Source organism: Leopardus geoffroyi, chromosome E1, assembly GCF_018350155.1.
Source record: "Leopardus geoffroyi isolate Oge1 chromosome E1, O.geoffroyi_Oge1_pat1.0, whole genome shotgun sequence".
Lineage (NCBI taxonomy): Eukaryota > Metazoa > Chordata > Mammalia > Carnivora > Felidae > Leopardus > Leopardus geoffroyi.
This window is the reverse complement of record NC_059330.1, coordinates 42,257,915-42,274,927: the sequence shown is the minus strand read 5'-3', so window position 1 is coordinate 42,274,927 and position 17,013 is coordinate 42,257,915. Positions and strand designations below refer to the sequence as shown.

The window sequence follows — 17,013 nt, the reverse complement described above, 5'->3', positions numbered from 1 at the left end:
CGCTTTCTTGTTTATTTACTGATTTTGTATTTCCTGCCTCTAGCATGTAAGTTCCATTAGGGCAAGGATTTTGCCTTTTGGTTCACTGCTCTGTCCTCTGTGCTCGTCATGGTGCCTGCCACTGAGGAGGGGCTTAATAAGGGCTTGTTGAATGAGGATTGACTCTCTCTTACTGCATGGCAACTTGCTGTCCCTAGGACCTTGGGCCTGAGGTCTTGCTGAGGGTGGAAGGCAGTGGTCTAGCACTGCCCAGTATGTGGTATATCACAGAGAGCCTTTGTGTGGGGGAAAGTGGGGGACAGTGGGTGCGTGGTGCAGTGGGGTACAGAATGCTAAGCCTCTGGGGATGCATGGCACGGGTCATCTTATCTTGATGAGTGACCCTTGAGCCCACTGGGTAAGGGGACTGCTCAGCTGGGGTCCAAGTTCCTGGCCTCCCTGATCCCTGCATTGGCCTTGCTAGGTATTCTGGGAATGGGGATCAAGGCAACCCCAGTGATTCTGCCCCCGCTACCCTTTGAGCACAGGTTGGAGGCAGATGCTGGCCGCAAGTCTACAATAACCATTATTTTGTAGTTTCTCCTTTTATGAATATCAGTCCCCCCACCTCCCAGACATGTCTAATAGCAACTGAGTCATGGGTCAGTGATGGTGGCGGGTGTGTGGGTGGGGGGGTAACTGAGCCCATTGATCGAGGGCTGAGACATCCTCCCCACTAATGAACAAGTTAATAAACTCTTCAATGAGGAGGTGGTGATTAATGAACCAATCGGCTTGCCCTGTAATTGGGAAGTGGAATCAGAGGGCGGGGCGAGACGGAGGGAGGTTTGTGTGGTGTGGGAGGCTGGCTCCCGGTCCCCCCTGAGGGACCTTCTCAGCTCCCTCTCTCTTTCACTCTAAACATAAAGAGGGAAGCGACTTCTTTAGGGGTGGTACCCTGAATCTGGGCCTTCCCCAGTGCCTTCTGGCTCCTCTGTTTCTCCTCCGCTCCCACCTATTCTCAGACTCCATATTCCTGAAGGCATGAGAAGGTTCCAGGAAGCCCACCATTTCCCTTTGGGCATTTCATAATCCCTATCATCTCTCTCTGCCTGGGATCAGTACACTAGAAACCCCCTGTTACCACCCCAGCTGGTGCCGCTGTGTCCCCAACCCCCATACTCTCAGATATCCTTGTCCCCTTTAGCCCTTAGGGTCTTGTCCAGGCTCTGACCCCTGGGTTACAGCTGCCGTAACCAGCCCCCCTGGCTGTCCTTTCCATCCCAAGGGTGAGCACCTGCCTCTTTCTTTCCATGGCCATCTGGAAGAGTGTTCTTTTATTTTTGCTGTCCGCTCCCCCAACTGGACCCAGGCTTATCCTTCGGTTTTCCTCCCTGTCCCTGTGTCCTGGGAACTCTCCAGACTGGGGCTCTACGTGGATCGTGGAGTGCCTCCTCCCTTGGTTTGGGGCTCCCCAGTGATACTGCTGCTCCCCTCCCCTCGGACTGGGGATCCCCAAGGGTATGGCTATGACTCTCCTCTGAGACTGGGGTTCCTGGAGAACAGGGCCAAGACCTGCCCTTGAGGTGAATGATTTTTCTCCTCCCTCTGAGTATAGAGTCTATGCCCTCTTTCGCCTCCACACTCAGCGTGCTGCCCTGGCCTTTCTTAGGGTGTGCGGGGGCCCGTGGGGCCTGACTAGTTGATAAGGAGCCATTTCCGGAGAGTGCAGGTGATTGAACCTGTAAAAAGATGATTGAGGGAGCCTTAGACTCTCCACCTTGAGAGAGCTCTAAAAATAACACCCACAGCCATCTGTCCTAGAGGGCGGAGGGGCTGGCCCACAACCAAGATGGCCCCTCCTGCCCTCAGGGGCCCATGGGACGGAGGGAAGCACTGGGGGCTCTGGCCAGATGGGGGAGGGGAGACCTGGAAAGGGCTTTATGGAGAGACTCCCCAACAACCCCCTTTTTCCAATGGGGGCAGGTAGGTCCGATGCGGCTGGCCTCTCCGAAAGGGGAGCAGGCCCCCAAATAAGCCTCCCCTCCCCTTCCCCCATGCCCACCTTCTGAGCCCTGTGGTTGATCATTCCAGGTAGTGAGGCTTTCCGCCCCTCGGCCGAGAGGGCCCTGCCCCGGCCCTTTCCTCTTGTTTGCATCCTGGGTTCCCTCCTCTCTCAGAGCTTCAGTTTCCTCATCTGTAAAACGGGGATAAACTCAGCTCATTGTGTCGTCGCGCTGAAATCCTGTTCTGCGCAGTGCACAGTAGGTGCCTGATAAACAGTGGGTCCTTCCTCTTTTCTTTCAAAGGCCCTGGGCGAGGATCTCGGCCTCAGACCCGGGTGGAGACGGCAATGGGCTGGGGAGAGTGGCACGTGCATGGGCATCACTCAACCTGAGAAGACAGCAGAGCCTGGATAACACCTGGACGGGGAAGGGGTGAACTGCTTTGGAGGGATCTCTGTGCCAGGCCTGCTCGGGCCGGGGGGGGGGGGGGTCTGTGTGTGTCAGGCTGGATGTGCAGGTGGCAGACTCAGCTGCTTCTGGGGGGGGGGGGGGACTGGCCTCTGCCTCCTTTCAGCTCTTCCCAACTCTTTCACAGAGAAGGGACATAGTGGGGTGTCCAGAGAGGCCTCTCCTCCAGGATCATAAAGGTCAAGAATCATGGTCATGGCTCCTACCCCACCTCCAGTAGAAAGAGGCTTTCCCCACAGATCCTGCCACTCCTCGGCCCCTCTCCAAGGTATTGCTGAGCGAGGTTGCCTTTTCCACGGAATGGTCACAGGTCCCACTGGCTGGAGGTCAAGGGTCCGGTCTCTGTCCCTTATTCCCACCCATGGGCAGGCTAGGGAAGATACTATCTCATCCCTGGCCTTAGGGGCTGCCTCAGGAGTCTAGATACAAACGCTTCACCTCCTCAGGAGGCTACACCTGCTGTTGGGGGGCTGTGGGGTGAAGATGGGGCTCAGGCTCTGTCCAGAGTCTGAGTTTGAGCCTGGCGGCTGCCCCCTCATCTCCTACAAGGTGGAGACATCACGCACTGTCTGGGTGGAAGCTCAGCGGTCTGGCAGGGGTGGAGGCAAGGAGGAGGAAGGGCCCTCCCCATGCCTCGAGCTCCCCACCCCCCTCCTCGGACTCCCCCTCCCTTCCCAGGCCGGGGATATAAGCCCCGCAGGGAAAGCGCTGAGCAGAGGAGGAGGCCACAGCCCGACCTGCAGCAGTCCAGCCCTTGGGACTCCTCTCGCCTTCCACCTGCTCATCTCCGCTTCCAGAACTGTCGCTGTGAGTGGCCCGGGACCAGGAATGGCCTGTTGCCGGGGAACCCGGGCTATTTTGTGGGGAAACTGAGGCTAGGATGGTGGAAACTGGGGCTGAGTGGCCAGCATAGCCCTTTATCTCTAGCACGGGCGGGGGTTGGGAGGCCGGCAGGGCTTATGCCTCTCTGACAGGGAAACTGAGGCACAGATGGGGCAGTGCCGCAGAACACACGGCGAGCCAGCAGCTGAGCCTCGGTCCGTTGGCGGTCCTGCACAGGCCGGGAAACGTGGGCCCCGACGGCAGGCCGCCTCCCGCCGTCGGGTGTCGAGGCGGGGGCTGGCCCACGACCCACTGCCCCCTCTCCAGATGGTGACCGTGCGCCGGCCGTGGCCCGCCGTGGCCACAGTGCTGCTGGCCCTGCTCGCCTGCCTGGGGGCGCTGGTCCACGCCTACCCCGCCAAACCCGAGGCTCCCGGCGAAGACGCGTCGCCGGAGGAGCTGAGCCGCTACTACGCGTCGCTGCGCCACTACCTCAACCTGGTCACTCGGCAGCGGTGAGCGCGTGCGCCGGCCTCGGAGCCGGGTCCCTGGGGCTCCCGCCCCCGCCGCCCCCGCCGCCCCCACCGCCCCCGGGCGTGCCCGCGCCTGACCCCGCCCCCTCCGACCCCGCCCCCAGGTACGGGAAACGCAACAGCCCGGAAGCGGTCCTCTCGAAACTGCTCTTCCCCGACGGCGAGGACCGCCAGGTCAAGTCACGGTAAAAGCCCCTCCTCCTCCCTCCCCCCCCGGCCACCGGTCTTGTCCCCTAGTGCTCGGTCTGGGATGTGCGGCCCCACGGAGCCCCCACCCTGGCCCCACCACCTGGCGTTTTCACGCCTGGATCCGAGGCCGGCTCTGGGCGATTCCTTTCCTTTCCGTCCTACAGGCCAGAAGGCGCGTACATGTGGTGACGACCCCAAGGCCTCCTGGGAGACATGCCGACTGCACCGACCTCGTTTGCATGTGTGCTCCTGACCCCGGAACCTGGGTTCCTCTCGCTGCCTACTGTGCCTGGGAGGGGGTGGGGGTGCTGGATGGGGTCTTCATCCTATTTCTCCGTGCCCCCGGCCCCTGGGCTGGAGGGCTGTGTGTGGTCTTTCCCCGGTCCCCAAATAAAGAGCAAATTTCACTGAAACGGAATGTGTGCGTATTTCCTTTCCCTTCTCCTTCGTGGAGGTGGCATCCGGTCTGGGGGGGAGGGGAGGGGGGAAGGATCGGAGAAGACTGGGCGCCCCAGACAAAAGACTTCCCAGGACAGGGCTGGGAGCTCCCCTGGGCTCTGAGCTAAGAGAAGACACTGTGGCCCAAGCAAGGAGCCTCGGTGGCACTCTCCTGTTGGGTTGGAAGTGGGGCAGGATGAAAGTTCCTGACAAGGGGCAGGGAGGAGCCGGAAGGAGAGCTGGGACAGGATGGGGGGCTGGGGTGGAAGGGAGCCGGCGAGGCAGCCTAGGAGAGTGGCTGGGAGCAGAGATGGGATCCAAGATGGGACTGTGGAGGAAGTCATGGGGCAGGGGGCGGGGTTGAGGTGGGTGTATGTGTGCTAGGGGGAGGGGTCATTTCTCACATCTCCCATTCCCTGGGCACGAGGGGCAGTGGGAGTGTGGAAGGTGCCCTTCCCTTAGCAGTGCCCTCCCCCACGTTGCTGAATTCCCACTCCATGGCTAAGTCACTAACTGTGCTTTCCTAGCGACAAGGCTATGGGGACACCCTCCAGTGCTGCCCCCCACCCCGGCCTTCTCTAGACTGGACACTGAAGGCTGAAGGCGCTTGGGACGTCTGAACTGGAGTCTGACCCAAGTCCCTGACCACTCTGTACGGATGACAGAAGAATCCCAGAGCTTGCCTGCAGGCTGATCTTCCCTGATACCCTTCCTTCCCAGCCCCTTTCGTCCAGGAAGCCTTCCTGATTGTCCCTGATCTGCACACTTCCCTCTGAGGCAGCCCAGCTCTCATGGCTGCTGCTCTGTTCTGTCCATGTTGCTGTGCCCGGTCTCCCTGCTAAGTCTGAGGAACCCCTGAAGGACAGGCCTATGTCTGCCCGCTCAAACACAGCCTCCTCCATCTGTGGGTTCTCACCTGGGCCTCTGGGGCAGCAGGACACGGACAAGCCCAAGGCAGGGAGCTGGGGGTGGGGGTGTGGCGGAGCATTGGATTGAAGCCCAAACCCCAGACCCAGAGAGGGTCAGAAGGTCGGGAAGGCTGCGTGCGTCACTTCGGAGGTAGGGGTCTCGCAGGACTATTTGCACTTAGGGGGCTACGGGAGGAGAGAAGATCCTAGGGGGCCGGGGCTCTGACTCTCTCCTCTTCTGTGCTGCTGCCTCGAGTGGAGCCGGGAGGGTGAAGTGAAGGCAGGCCCAGGGCCTGGTGCACATCGCAAGCGATGCGGACTCAGATGCTCCAAGCCTTTGTCCAGGCCACTCTCCTGCCTGCAGGGAAAGGTCTGGAAATCAGCTTCAGGGTAGTATTCACCTCCTCCCAGAAGCCTCTCCTGATTTCTCGGGGGTAGAGTTAGCGTCTCTGGTTCCGTCTCCCTACTGGCCTGTCACTAGGCGCTAGCCGCTTCCCGTGTCATTTTGCCCCCCTCTTCTCTCCTCCCATCCCACTCCCTCCGCACCAGGAGAGGCGGGGTGGGAGCACAGAATGGCTGCCATGAGCTTTGGTTCATTCTGTGTTGTCAGAGGAGTGGGACGGTGCATGCCTGCGTCGGTGTCCATGGTCGCCTGGCTGGCGGCCTGCCTGGGAGAGCTTCGGTCAGTTTGAGGCTGAGGGAAGAGACCCCTGCTGTGAATTATGTGCGACCACAGACCGTTTCAGTTTGACACGTCTGGTTGACCGCCAGTGACAGGGGTGCACCTGTTCCCTTGGAGTATTGAGCCGGTGGCTTAACCAGACCCCACCCATGTGGCAGCCAGAGGGGCCTTAGATGTGATATGAATGGTGACAATAATAGCTACCTTCTGGAAGAAGCACTTACGTGCTCTAGCACCGAGCTATTTGTCTTACGCACACCGTATTGCTAGAATATTGATTTGGCTTTTTAAATAGAGGGAGAATCAGCAGTGGCTTGAACAAGACAGAAATTTCTTTCCTCTTTTTTTTTTTAAAAATTTTTACTGTTTTATTAATTTTTGAAAGAGAGAGAGAGAGAGAGAGAGAGAAAGAAAGTATGAACAGGGGCGGGGGGTGGGCAGAGAGAGAGGGAGACACAGAATCCGAAGCAGGCTCCAGGCTCTGAGCTGTTAGCCCAGAGTCCGACGCGGGGCTCGAACTCACGATCCGTGAGATCATGACCTGAGCTGAAGTTGGCCACTTAACTAACTGAGCCACCCAGGCACCCCAGAAGTTTCTTTCTCTTTTATATAAAATTTAAGTGGCATCTGGGGAGTCAGCAGCTCTCTTCCCCGAGGACATCCCGAAGCCCAGGGTCCTATTTTGTGGCATCCCAATGCCCTCCTCTACATGACTGAAGATGGCCCCTCACCCCCTCTGTGTTCCAGTCAGTGGGAAGGGAGGGAAAGGGGAAGTGCAGGCGTGCTGTCACTATGCTGTGTCACAGTGACCCTCAGACTTAGCAGTCTCAAACACCCTTTCCTTTCACTCATGCTTTTGTGGGCCAGGCTTGGAAAGGGCTCAGCTCGGCACCTGCCACTTGGAATGTTTCACGCAGTGACAGTCAGAGGCTGGCTGGGGCTGCAGTCGGTTGAGGGCACCCCTGTGGCTGATGCCCAAGAAGGCTTCCTCACGTGGCCACTGCTGGCTGCTGGCTGGGGGCTCAGCTGGGTCTGCTGACCCCGCACCTGCACGATATTGACGGGGTAGTGGGACCTCCAGGGTAGCTGGCTCCCCCACGGTGAGTGCTCCAGGAGGATCCAGGAAGATCCAGTGACTGGGGATTCCTGGGGCTGCTGTGACAAAAGACCACAAACCGGGTGGTTTCCCAGCAGTTCTGGAGCTGGGAAGTCTGGAACCAAGGCTTTGGCAGGGCTGTGAGGGAAGGGTCTGTTCCATGCCTCTCTCCGTGGCTTGTGGACAGTTTCTCTATTTCTTCACCTCGTTTTCCCTCTCTGCACGTCTGTTTCTGTGTCCAAATCGCCCTTGTATTTAAACACAGCAGCTGGGGCGCCTCGGTGGCTTAGTCGGTGGGGCGTCTGACTTTGGCTCAGGTCAGGATCTCACAGTTCGTGGGTTCGAGCCCCGCGTCGGGCTCTGTGCTGACGGCTCAGAGCCTGGAGCCTGCTTCGGATTCTCTGTCTCCCTCTCTCCCGGCCCCTCCCCCCGCTCACACTCTGTTTCTCTGTCTCTCGAAAATAAATAAATGTTAAAAAAAAATTTAGAAAAAAACGACAACACAGCAGTCATAACAGAATAGGGGTCCACCCTGCTCCGGTCTGACCTCACCTTAATTAGTTACATCTGCAATGACCCTATTTCCAAATAAGGTTGCATCCTGAGGTACCGGGAGTTAGGATTTTGACACATGAATTTGGGGGTGGGGACACCATTCAACCCATAAACGACCGTCTTTTATGACCTGGCCTCACAAGCCACCTATCACCTTTCCAACTCCATTGGTCAAAGCGGTCACAGGCCCGCCTTCGAGAAGAGGGGACATGAACCCCATTGTAGAACTACACACGGGATAGGAGGTATTTCTGTGGTCATTTTTGCTACAATCTGCCTTGGGACCCCACGCCCACTCCTAGAAACAGAGCAGCACGAGACCCGTAAACGCGCGTCTCATTGATTAACACTTAGTCACGTGGCCCCACCTCACCAGGAGAGCAACCCAGGAGAGGTCTTTAGCTGGGTGGCCCTGTGCCCAGCTCAATCTCTTTTATTATTATTTAAAAAAAAATTTTGTTTAGCGTTTATTTTAGGGGCGGGGGGCGGGGGTGCAGAGAATCCGAAGCGGGCTCTACCCCGTCAGGGCAAGGCCTGATGTGGGGCTTGAACTCACCAACCCACGAGATCATGACCTGAGCGGAAGTCAGGCGCTCAACCCACTGAGCCACCCAGGCGCCCCTCAGGCTCTTTTATGGAAGGCAGCTGTCCTGATCACTATACCACCAACGCCCCCAAGGTCTTCTGTGATGGAAAGAGGAGAGAGTGAGTATTGGGGCAACTCATGTTATCTGTTACAAACACGATCTCCTTTGAACACCGTCTGGAAATCATCTGGGTCCATCTCTTCATCAAGCAGGTGGGAATCCTGAGAGTCTGAATCTGAGCTGTCACACGGGGCTCTCCCCGAGTCCTTCAATGGCAGGGAGCCCACGGCTGGTGCAGGGGCCTCAGAGACAAAAGATCTGGATTCGCGTCCCGTCTGCCATTAGCAGCCGTGTGACCTTGGCCGCGTCATCTCATTTCCCTGCACACATTTCTTCACCGGTCATTCGGGGAGACTTACACCTTGAACGATAATAGTGACAGTTCGCTACTTTAAGGGGACTCAGAGAGGTTATGTACTTTGCCAAAGGTCACACAGCTGGTGGGTGGTGGAGCTCGTGAGGAGTAACTACAGCCCGGGTCAGCTGGGCACAGCCTGGCACAGGCTTATTAACACCCTCTGTTATCCTTCACTCTTCTCCTCCACTTCTAACCCTTGTCCAAACTGCTGTGACAACTCTCCCTTCCAACTACCCCAAGGGAAAATCCCCCTCCTTCCCCATCCAGCCCCCACTTTCGGAAAAATCTAGGCTGACGAGGATAGGATTTATATTTGCAGGTGCTGTGGGCAGGGAGGGAAAAATACTGAATTCTGTGCTGCAGGGCCCTGGGTGCAGATGGAGTCTCTCGGGGGGAGAAAAGTGGGGGGCAGAGTCCAAGCTCCAAATGGGTGACCTGAGCCCCTAGTCGGGCTGAGTTGATTTCGAGGGTGTGGGAAGGGGGCTCAAGGTGTGTGCGTGTGTGTGTGTGTGTGTGTGTGTGTGTGACAGCTATCTTCAGCCTAAGGGTTTCTCCAGGGAAGAGGGGACCCCCTGGGTTCCTGGCATCTGGGGGCAGCCGCCTTTCCGCACCTTTGCTGCGACCACCCAGTGTGGGAAAGAGGCATTGGCCTAAGAGCTGGGCCAGGCCGCTTTGGAGGCAGCCTTGGGACAGGTGGTCATGGAGGATGCGAGGCTTGTCAAATTCCTGCCCTTGCGGTCCTGTCGCCTATGTGGGGACCCCTCATCCCGCTTGCGACCGCGCCCTCGGCCTCACCCTGGGACCCCACGTGTTCCTGGGGTGTTCCTCGCCTAGTTTCAGCCGAGCCCTCACCCCACCCCCAACGCTGCCCAGTGGCCATCCTCCCTGTCCTAGAGGGCATGGGGGTGGGCAGGCGGAGAGGGGGGTTTTCATCTTCCTTCAGTCTGCCTGCCGGGAAGTACTCGGGGCCTCCTCTAAGCAGGGCTCCACAGCAGCCTTTGGGCCTATGAAGACGAGTGAGAAGCGTAGCTCAGTTCTGGAAGTGGCCATACAGCTCAGAAAGCACATCCAGAGCCTCTTTCTCTTTGTCCCAACACCCCGGAGAGGACCCAGAAGGGGAATCTGTTGTTCGCAAAGGAGAAAAATGAAAGCTATAGGTTCGGTTGACATGGTGGGATACACGTCATTTCGTAGGCACAAGACACAGCTCTACATGGCTCTGGCACTCAGGTCAATCCCCAGATCTACCCTCTGTCCGAAGGGGCTCCGTCCTGACTGGGGTAATGGCTAACAGGTCCCACCAGGCTGTGATCTGGCGGGAGGCCAGGCCCTCCGAACTAGGGTTGGAGCCTGGCGCCCCCTGGTGGCACAATGCAGCCTCTGCCGCCTCGCCACCCTCGTTTTGCAAAGTGGGCCCCAGGGCCAGGGCTTGCCCAAACAGACGCACCTCCCAATTTGCTTTTGGGATGTAAGCTGTCGTCCGGTGAAGCATTATTGTTCTTCTTGTTACCAGAAATCAGAATTGAGAAAAACAAGGGGCGCCTGGGTGGCTCGGTCAGTTAAGCGTCAGACTCTTGGTTTCAGCTCGGGTCATGACCCCAGGGTGGTTGGTGAATTCGAGCCCCGCTTGGGGCTCCGCGCTGCCAGTGCGGAGCCTACTTGGGATTCTCTCTCTCTGCCCCTCCCCCACTAGCTCGCTAGCGCGCTCTCTCTTCCTCTCGGAATAAATAAAAACTTAAAAACAAACAAACAAAAGAATTGAGAGAAACAAGACATTTACTGAGACTTGCTTTTTTATCCTGTCTTGCGGAAAATCAAAACTCAGAGAGGCGGAAAAAGGACTCTTGCCCAGGCTCACACCAAGCCAACGGCAGAGCCAGGATGTGGCCGTCCCGGTAACCCAGCCAGTTACTGCTCCTGGGCCTGAGCTGGGGAGGGGGCTGGGGTTGAGGAAGGGGCGCTTGGTAGGGCAGACCCAGCGGCTCCTGGGGGGTGCAGGTGAGGCGGCACTGCTGCGATCTTGGGGTGGGGATTCTAAGCCAGAACTTGAGTCTTACGCAGCTGTGTGGTCTCGGGCAGGTGTCTTCACCTCTGTGAGCCTCACACTTCTTGGCCAAAAAGTGGCCAATTATAAGGATACTTTGACAGCCCCGCTTAGGAAAAAGGAGTCCAGATTTTGGAGTCAGGCGTTGTGTTAAACTCTGGATTTGCCAAGGACGAGTTACGTGGCCTGAGGCTAGTTACTTAGTATCTCTGAGTTGGTTTCTGAGTCCGTGCGAGGAGTTGTCGAAAGGACTCGGTGAGTTGATGGGGCTTGGAGCACGCTGGAAAATTCAAGGCTTTGCAGATGATGCTGGTTTCATCAGTGGCTTGGAAAGGAGCTCTGGGAAATGGGTCTGGCACCCGATCCCCCCACGCCAGTTCCCCCAACCCCAGTCATATCAGTTCTCAGGTTCACCCTACACACCAGCAGGGAGAAGGTTCCTCCCTGCCTGGGTCCCCACTCCTTCCCACACTGTCTAGTTACCTCAGGCAACCGCCCTGTTCCCCCTTTGTTCTCATCATGACCTGGAAAGGAAGTCCAGACTCGGTCCTGGAGTCTCCTACCCAGAGCCTCAATCTTAGGCCCCTGAGGGATTTCATCTGAGGATCCCAGTTAATCCCCAGGAGGCCTGAGGGGCTGTCCCAAGGCCTACGACCAGAGCCTTTCAGTCATCCTGAGGTCCTAGAACCCACGTCCTCCTGGAACCAAGCCTGTGATGGTGCCTGGGCGGGGGCCCACGGGAGACTTACCGTGGTTCACTTTTACCTGTTATGCGGCTGGCCTGGCACCCACAACACTGCCCTGGCCCCCTCCCGGCCCTGGCGTTGTGGGTACCAGGGAGACGGTGGGAGGAGGGGTGAGGGCAGGGGAGTGAGAGAGGCTGACAGGAGGCGGGGACTCTGGGGGGCTGAGGACTATAAAAGGGTACGGCTGAGGGGCCCGGGCACCCTTCGGCTTGAGGCAGGCGTGCGCGCGCACTCAGGACTCAGGGTAAGCGGTCTCAGCCGGGGTGGGGGCCAGCTTCTGCAGACTCCTTGGGCCTCGGGCCTGGGATGGGGGAAGGACTTGATGCCTTGCAGAGCAGGGGTGGGTGTCGGGGGTCCTGAGGTCCTGCTTGGAGTGGACTCTACACCTGGACGAATCTGCCACCCTGGAAGAGCAGTCTGCTGACCAGAAGGCAGAAAACGTGTGCGGGGAGTGGGTGGTGGCCACGCACACAAATGTGCGTGACCATGACCTTGGTGGGGGGGGGGGTCTGACCGTGCAACCGTGCCTATCGGCTGAGGGTGACACGGGCGACAGCGTCCTCTCCAGGAGCTGTACCTGGATGTCAACCCTGGCGGCGGAGGGGGGCGGCAGACCCACGGGCTGGGGATTTCCGTCCTTGGGTTCCCAAGTTCATTCTGTGTGCTCCCACTCGGTCGGTGAGTTGGAGCACCCCTACATCCCACCCCGCGTCTGCCTCCTCAGAGCCACAAGGTTCTGGATGTCATGAGCCCTGGCTCCCCTGCCCCACGTCCCCCACCTTCTCTGCCACACTTTCGACTGTGCCGAGGGCCTGGCTGAGCTCCGGCTGCTGGGCAAGTGGTGACCTGGCTGTCCGTGCTCCCCCAGGGCAGGGTCTAGCAGGTGGGGTGGTGGGGGCCGAATAGCCCTTCACTCTGCCCCTTTGTCCCCAGGCTTGGACAAATGAGTGATGGGTCAAGGGGTCGGGCAGGTGGACTCGGCTCTGCCTCTCTATCCTCCTGCTCCTCGTTCCTCAGATGCCTGTCGCCCGCCGCTGCCTCTCCCTGCTGCTGCTGTCTGCCTGTGTGGCTCTGTTGCTGCAGCCACCGCTGGGTGCCCGGGGGGCCCCGCTGGAGCCGGTGTACCCGGGGGACAATGCCACGCCGGAGCAGATGGCCCAGTATGCGGCCGAGCTCCGCAGATACATCAACATGCTGACCAGGCCCAGGTGTGCGCGAGAGAGAGGGAGAGAAATCCCCGTCCCCGCGGCCCTGGCCCATGAGCCCAGCCATGCTCTTGGGAAAGCAGAGCATGTCTATTGACCAGGCCTGGAGCCCTGGGCCCTGGGTGGGATGGTGCCCAAGGGTGGGCATGAGGCGGGTGGGCTGGCCCCTGGGCACAGGTCTTCCCGCCTTCTGCCTCTCCACGCCCCCCTACCCCCCCAGGTATGGGAAAAGAGACAGAGGAGAAATGCTGGACATCTTGGAGTGGAGCTCTCCCCACGTAGCTGCCCCCAGGTAGGTTTGCTTCCCTGCTGTGTGTGCCCAGATCCCCGGGGGCTGTAATGGGGGTGGGGGGAGGGGAGAACACAGGCCCAGAGTTGGCTTGATGTCGCGAGGGCACAAGGACCGTCCACCCCCACTGCCATGTCCTGCCCTCTTCTCACAGGGAGCTCAGCCCGATGGACGTGTAATGCCACCGCCTGCTTCCTCTGGCTCCAAGGGCAGTGCCGGCCCAGCTCTCCCCTCTGCGCCCTTGGCAATGGCCAAAGCTTGCTCCCTGCTGCTCCTCCGCAGACTAAATAAAGCAAATCAAAGTCATAGCTTCTCTGTGTGTCTCTGTGGACCCCTGGGGGGGCCGGGGGGTGGGGGAGGAGCAGGCCGAGTGCTCAGGAGAGAAAGGGGGAGGGGAGGGAGGCGAAGAAGGGAAAGGAGGGTATTGTCAATGATCCAGAAGGTCTGTGGGGTCTTCAGAGCCCGTCACCTCCTCCTCCCCACTTCACAGAGGGGCAGGTCCAGGGGAGGCGGGGACTCCTTCAAGGCCATTCAGCAAGTCAGTGAGACTTGAATTTTCCCATTTCAGCACTTTAGACTTTCCTGGTCAACAGTCTGATGACAGCCCTGCCCCTAAATGTATCCTGTCCTCCACCAATTCTTTCCTACACCCAGGCAATAGGTGAAGTACTAATTTATACTAAAGTGTCCTTGACACGGCGGGGGTGGGGTGGGGTGGGTGGGTGGGCAGGGGCAACCACCCAGCCCTGAGGAATGACTGGTGCTAAGTCATGACTGGTGCTGCATCAGCGGCATTAAGAGCCACCCTTCCCTGGACAGGTCAGAGATGTGTCACTGTGCACGTTCAGTAGGAACACGGCTCATCAGGGGGTGCGGGGCCCGGCAGAAGCATGGCCAGTGGAGGGGGACTGTGACAGGGAGGGATCTGGAGATGGGGTCATGTGTAGACTGTTGGGAAAAGGAGCTTACCGTGTGCCAGGCGCATTCAACAACGCTGTGGGAGATACTGTTAGCCTCACTCTACGGAGGACGAAACCGAGGCTCAGAGAGGTGCAGCCCCTCATCCAAGGTCCTGCGCAGACAGCAAGCTAGTAATACAGGGCTACGGCATTGGCTATAGAATCAGATGAACTTGGGTCTCATTCCAGGATCTGCCACTTTCTGTCTGTGTGCTTTGGGGGCAGGGCTATAACCTCTCTGAGCCTCAGATTCCTCATCTGTAGAGTGGGAAGGATGACAGGGTTGTCGTGAGCGTGATGTGAACTAACACATATAAAACACTTAGCGTGGTCCTCGACCCAGGTAAATGCTTAGTAAATGGGAGCCTTTGAGGGGCAGACTGGTTTGCGGCTCCCGGCCAACCAGCTGGATCCACGAAGCAGGTAGAAAGATGAGCAGAGAGGAAACGTGTTTCAAACACGCGAAGCTGCACTTTCTGGAAGAGGGTGACGGTGAACTCCGTGTGGCTCCTGGATGGGGCTCTGGAGGGCAGGCTTTCAGTGATGAGAAGGAAGCGTCTTGGGAGGACCAGAAACTTAGAGAGAACTTGTCCTGAGAAGTAGTGAAATCCTGGTGTAGGAGCTGCTCACGCAGCTGCAGGAGGGGAGGCCGCAGGGGGAGTCGGCCTTCTGGGAGGAGGCTGGGTTAACCGAGAGTTCCAGCCACCCCCAGGAGTCCAGTCTTCGGCTTCCACACTCTGGTTCCATGAGGCTGAGGACCCGGATTCTGCCCCAGGGAGGCCAGCACTGAGGATAAGTCTCGAGTCTTGGTGGGCCCCAGTAGCCTTCTCCAGCCCTTGCCCTTCTTGGACACCTTGAGTAGGTGGGATGGGATAGTGTGTGTGTGTGTGTGTGTGTGGCAGCTATGAGGCAAAGGCATGGCTGAAGGTGATTCTCAAACCCAAGTGGGTAGATGGGAGGGGGCCGGTTTCAGCAGAACAAAGTCTGAGTTTGGATGATGGAGGCCAAAGCCCCAGAATTTTCTCTGGCAGCTAAGAGGATAGGCTCTGAACAGGGAGAGAGGTAGACACTTCCCCGGGGCAGGAATTAGGATCCTGCTCAGGACACACTTGTGTGTGAGAATTGGCTCAGGAGAGATGCGTCTGCTGCTGACAGCCCCTGCCCCTGCCCAGGCCTTCTGATGGCCACCAGCCCCCAGAGGAGAGTGGCACCCTGGCACCCAGCGTCTCAGGGGCAGGCCCCAGGCTGGGCTCCTGCCTCTTCCTCTGCTCTGCTCATCGCCAGAGGCGCTGAGGCAGACCTGCAAGGAAAGGCAGGACACATTGTTTACCCTGAGGGGCAGGCAAAGGCACTGCGGCTTGTTCCTGTGCCAACACGGACATCTGGGCTAGCATCAAAGCTTCTGTGTATGTGTGTGGGGGAGGGGGGGTCATGGCTGGAGTCCCTCCTTTGAGGTTGCTGGGACCGGCTCCTCTCACCTCTGCTCGCCCTCTAGTTAGAGCCCCCCCTAATGGTGCATGTGTGTAAGGTGAGGGCAGGTGGCTGGGCTGCAAGGAGAAGGCGGGGAAGAACTGCAGGGGAGTCTTTTTCACTCGCAGTAGGTGCTCCAGGGTCCCCTCTCCCCCTTGAAGGACAGGTCCCCTTCAGCCTATGGCCCCCAGAAGTCACCCCCCAGAAGTCACCAAAGCCGTAGAAAGATTTCTCTTTATTGTTCTCACTGGGGGTGGGGGAGGTGGGCAGGTAGAAGTTAAGGCTCCTCGCGGAATATAAAGCGGCTCGGCGGGCGAGGAGACTTGAGCCAGGCATCTAGAGGTCAAGGCCCGGCCTGGAGAAGGAAGTCCCTGCGGCCCCGGGATCCCCACCCCCACCCCAGGGGCTTCCTCTCCCTCCAGCCCAACCTGCCCCCAGTTCTGCAGCTCCCGATCGATCGATCAATGGATCGGTGCCAGCCTGCCCAGGCTCTCCTACCTGGGGCCCTGGGAGGAGGTCAGTGGTTAGGGTTTCCCGGTGTTCTGTTGGGGAGGTTTCCTAGCATTCTCTGGTAGCGGTTTCGCGGTGTTTGCTGGTGGACTTTTTGTGGTGTTCGCGGCATTCTTGGGGTTTTGAACGTTTTTCGATTTCTTGGGGTCCTTAGACTTCACGCTGGGGAACACACGTCTTTGCACAGATCACGGGGCGGCCAGGAGCGGTGGGTGGGGGTGCGGGTGGCGTCCGTTTCCTCCCCCACCCCCACCCTCCGTCCTCCCTCCCGCTCTCTCCCCCGCCCACCTGCTGTTGAAGAGCTTCTCCAGGTACTTGTTGAAGTGGGTGAAGTTGGAGAGCCAATCGGCCGCCCTGGGCCCGGGGGGCTGCGGCAGCCGCAGTTCCTCGCCCAGGGCGCCCCGGGGCCGCAGCAGCAGCAGCGGCACCAGGCACACCAGGACCAGTGCGCACGCGCAGCGCAGAGAAGGCGTCGGGGGGGGGGGCAGACAGAGCCGCGGGGGAGGGGCGTGTCACGTGACGCCCACTCGGGGGTCCAGTGGCCTGGTGGGCGAGCCCCGCGCCTCGCGCCGGCGCTCACGCTCAGCGGCGAGTCTGCCTCTGGGACGCACACAGGCGCGCGAGGCCGTCAGGGACATCCCGGTGCCCAGGTGTCCCGACCGAGAGGGGCGCAGCTGGACCCGCAGTGATGCGCCTGCGCGCGCAAAGCACCGGGGAAACGCTGCTGGCGGAGATGAACCTGGACGCGCGCCCTCGGATGGACCGGGAGGACTGCGTGGAGCCAGCGGTCAGCTCCCCCCCTCCAATCTCTCTCTCTCTCTCTCTCTCTCTCTCTCTCTCGCCTCCTTGCTGTTCCTCAAAAATGCCAGACAGGCCGTTCTCTGCCTGGAAGACGTCCTCCAGGGGTCCACAGGGCCAACTTCTTCCCCGCCTCGGGCATCAGCTCAAAATCAACCTCCTAAATGGGTCCTACCCCTGTTTACAATTGCAGCCCATCCCTTCATCTGGTTCTACTTTCCCCCTCCATTTCAGCTTTAACCTTTATATTCTGTGCTTTTAAAAATTGTCTTCATCTCTCCCAGGCTGCACGCCCCGCCCCCGGCCAGTGG

At 59.0% G+C, this 17,013-nt stretch overlaps 3 protein-coding genes and 1 long non-coding RNA gene across 5 annotated transcripts in view; 3 read left to right on the top strand and 1 right to left on the bottom strand.

The window, feature by feature from the left end:
• Positions 1-2,436, top strand: part of TMEM101 (transmembrane protein 101) — a 43,015-nt gene extending 40,579 nt beyond the window's left edge. The window contains exon 5 of the mRNA XM_045489112.1: positions 2,289-2,436. Within this exon, the coding sequence (XP_045345068.1) occupies positions 2,289-2,421 (133 nt within the window). The 3' untranslated portion in view covers positions 2,422-2,436. The remainder of the gene's footprint in view (positions 1-2,288) is intronic.
• A 64-nt stretch (positions 2,437-2,500) lies between these two features.
• Positions 2,501-4,410, top strand: PYY (peptide YY). 2 transcript variants are annotated; one of them, XM_045489113.1, is made up of 4 exons: positions 3,126-3,260; positions 3,603-3,790; positions 3,913-3,993; positions 4,162-4,410. In XM_045489113.1, exons 2-4 carry the CDS (start codon positions 3,603-3,605, stop codon positions 4,184-4,186), a joined length of 294 nt encoding a protein of 97 aa, XP_045345069.1. In that variant the 5' UTR covers positions 3,126-3,260; the 3' UTR covers positions 4,187-4,410. The 2 variants fall into 2 exon arrangements, with proteins under 2 accessions (XP_045345070.1, XP_045345069.1); XM_045489114.1 differs by lacking the exon at positions 4,162-4,410 and having other exon boundaries at positions 2,501-3,260; positions 3,913-3,997.
• Positions 4,411-11,678: 7,268 nt separating this feature from the next.
• On the top strand, positions 11,679-13,271 carry PPY (pancreatic polypeptide). Its single transcript, XM_045489106.1, has 4 exons — positions 11,679-11,715; positions 12,489-12,679; positions 12,897-12,968; positions 13,120-13,271. Exons 2-4 carry the CDS (start codon positions 12,489-12,491, stop codon positions 13,142-13,144), a joined length of 288 nt encoding a protein of 95 aa, XP_045345062.1. The 5' UTR covers positions 11,679-11,715; the 3' UTR covers positions 13,145-13,271.
• Positions 13,272-15,610: 2,339 nt separating this feature from the next.
• On the bottom strand, positions 15,611-16,372 carry LOC123603802. The gene is made up of 2 exons (XR_006715047.1): positions 16,193-16,372; positions 15,611-16,066 (listed from the first exon to the last, which is right to left on the bottom strand). It is a non-coding gene; the product is annotated as an uncharacterized LOC123603802 (long non-coding RNA).
• Between the last annotated feature and the right edge of the window lie 641 nt (positions 16,373-17,013).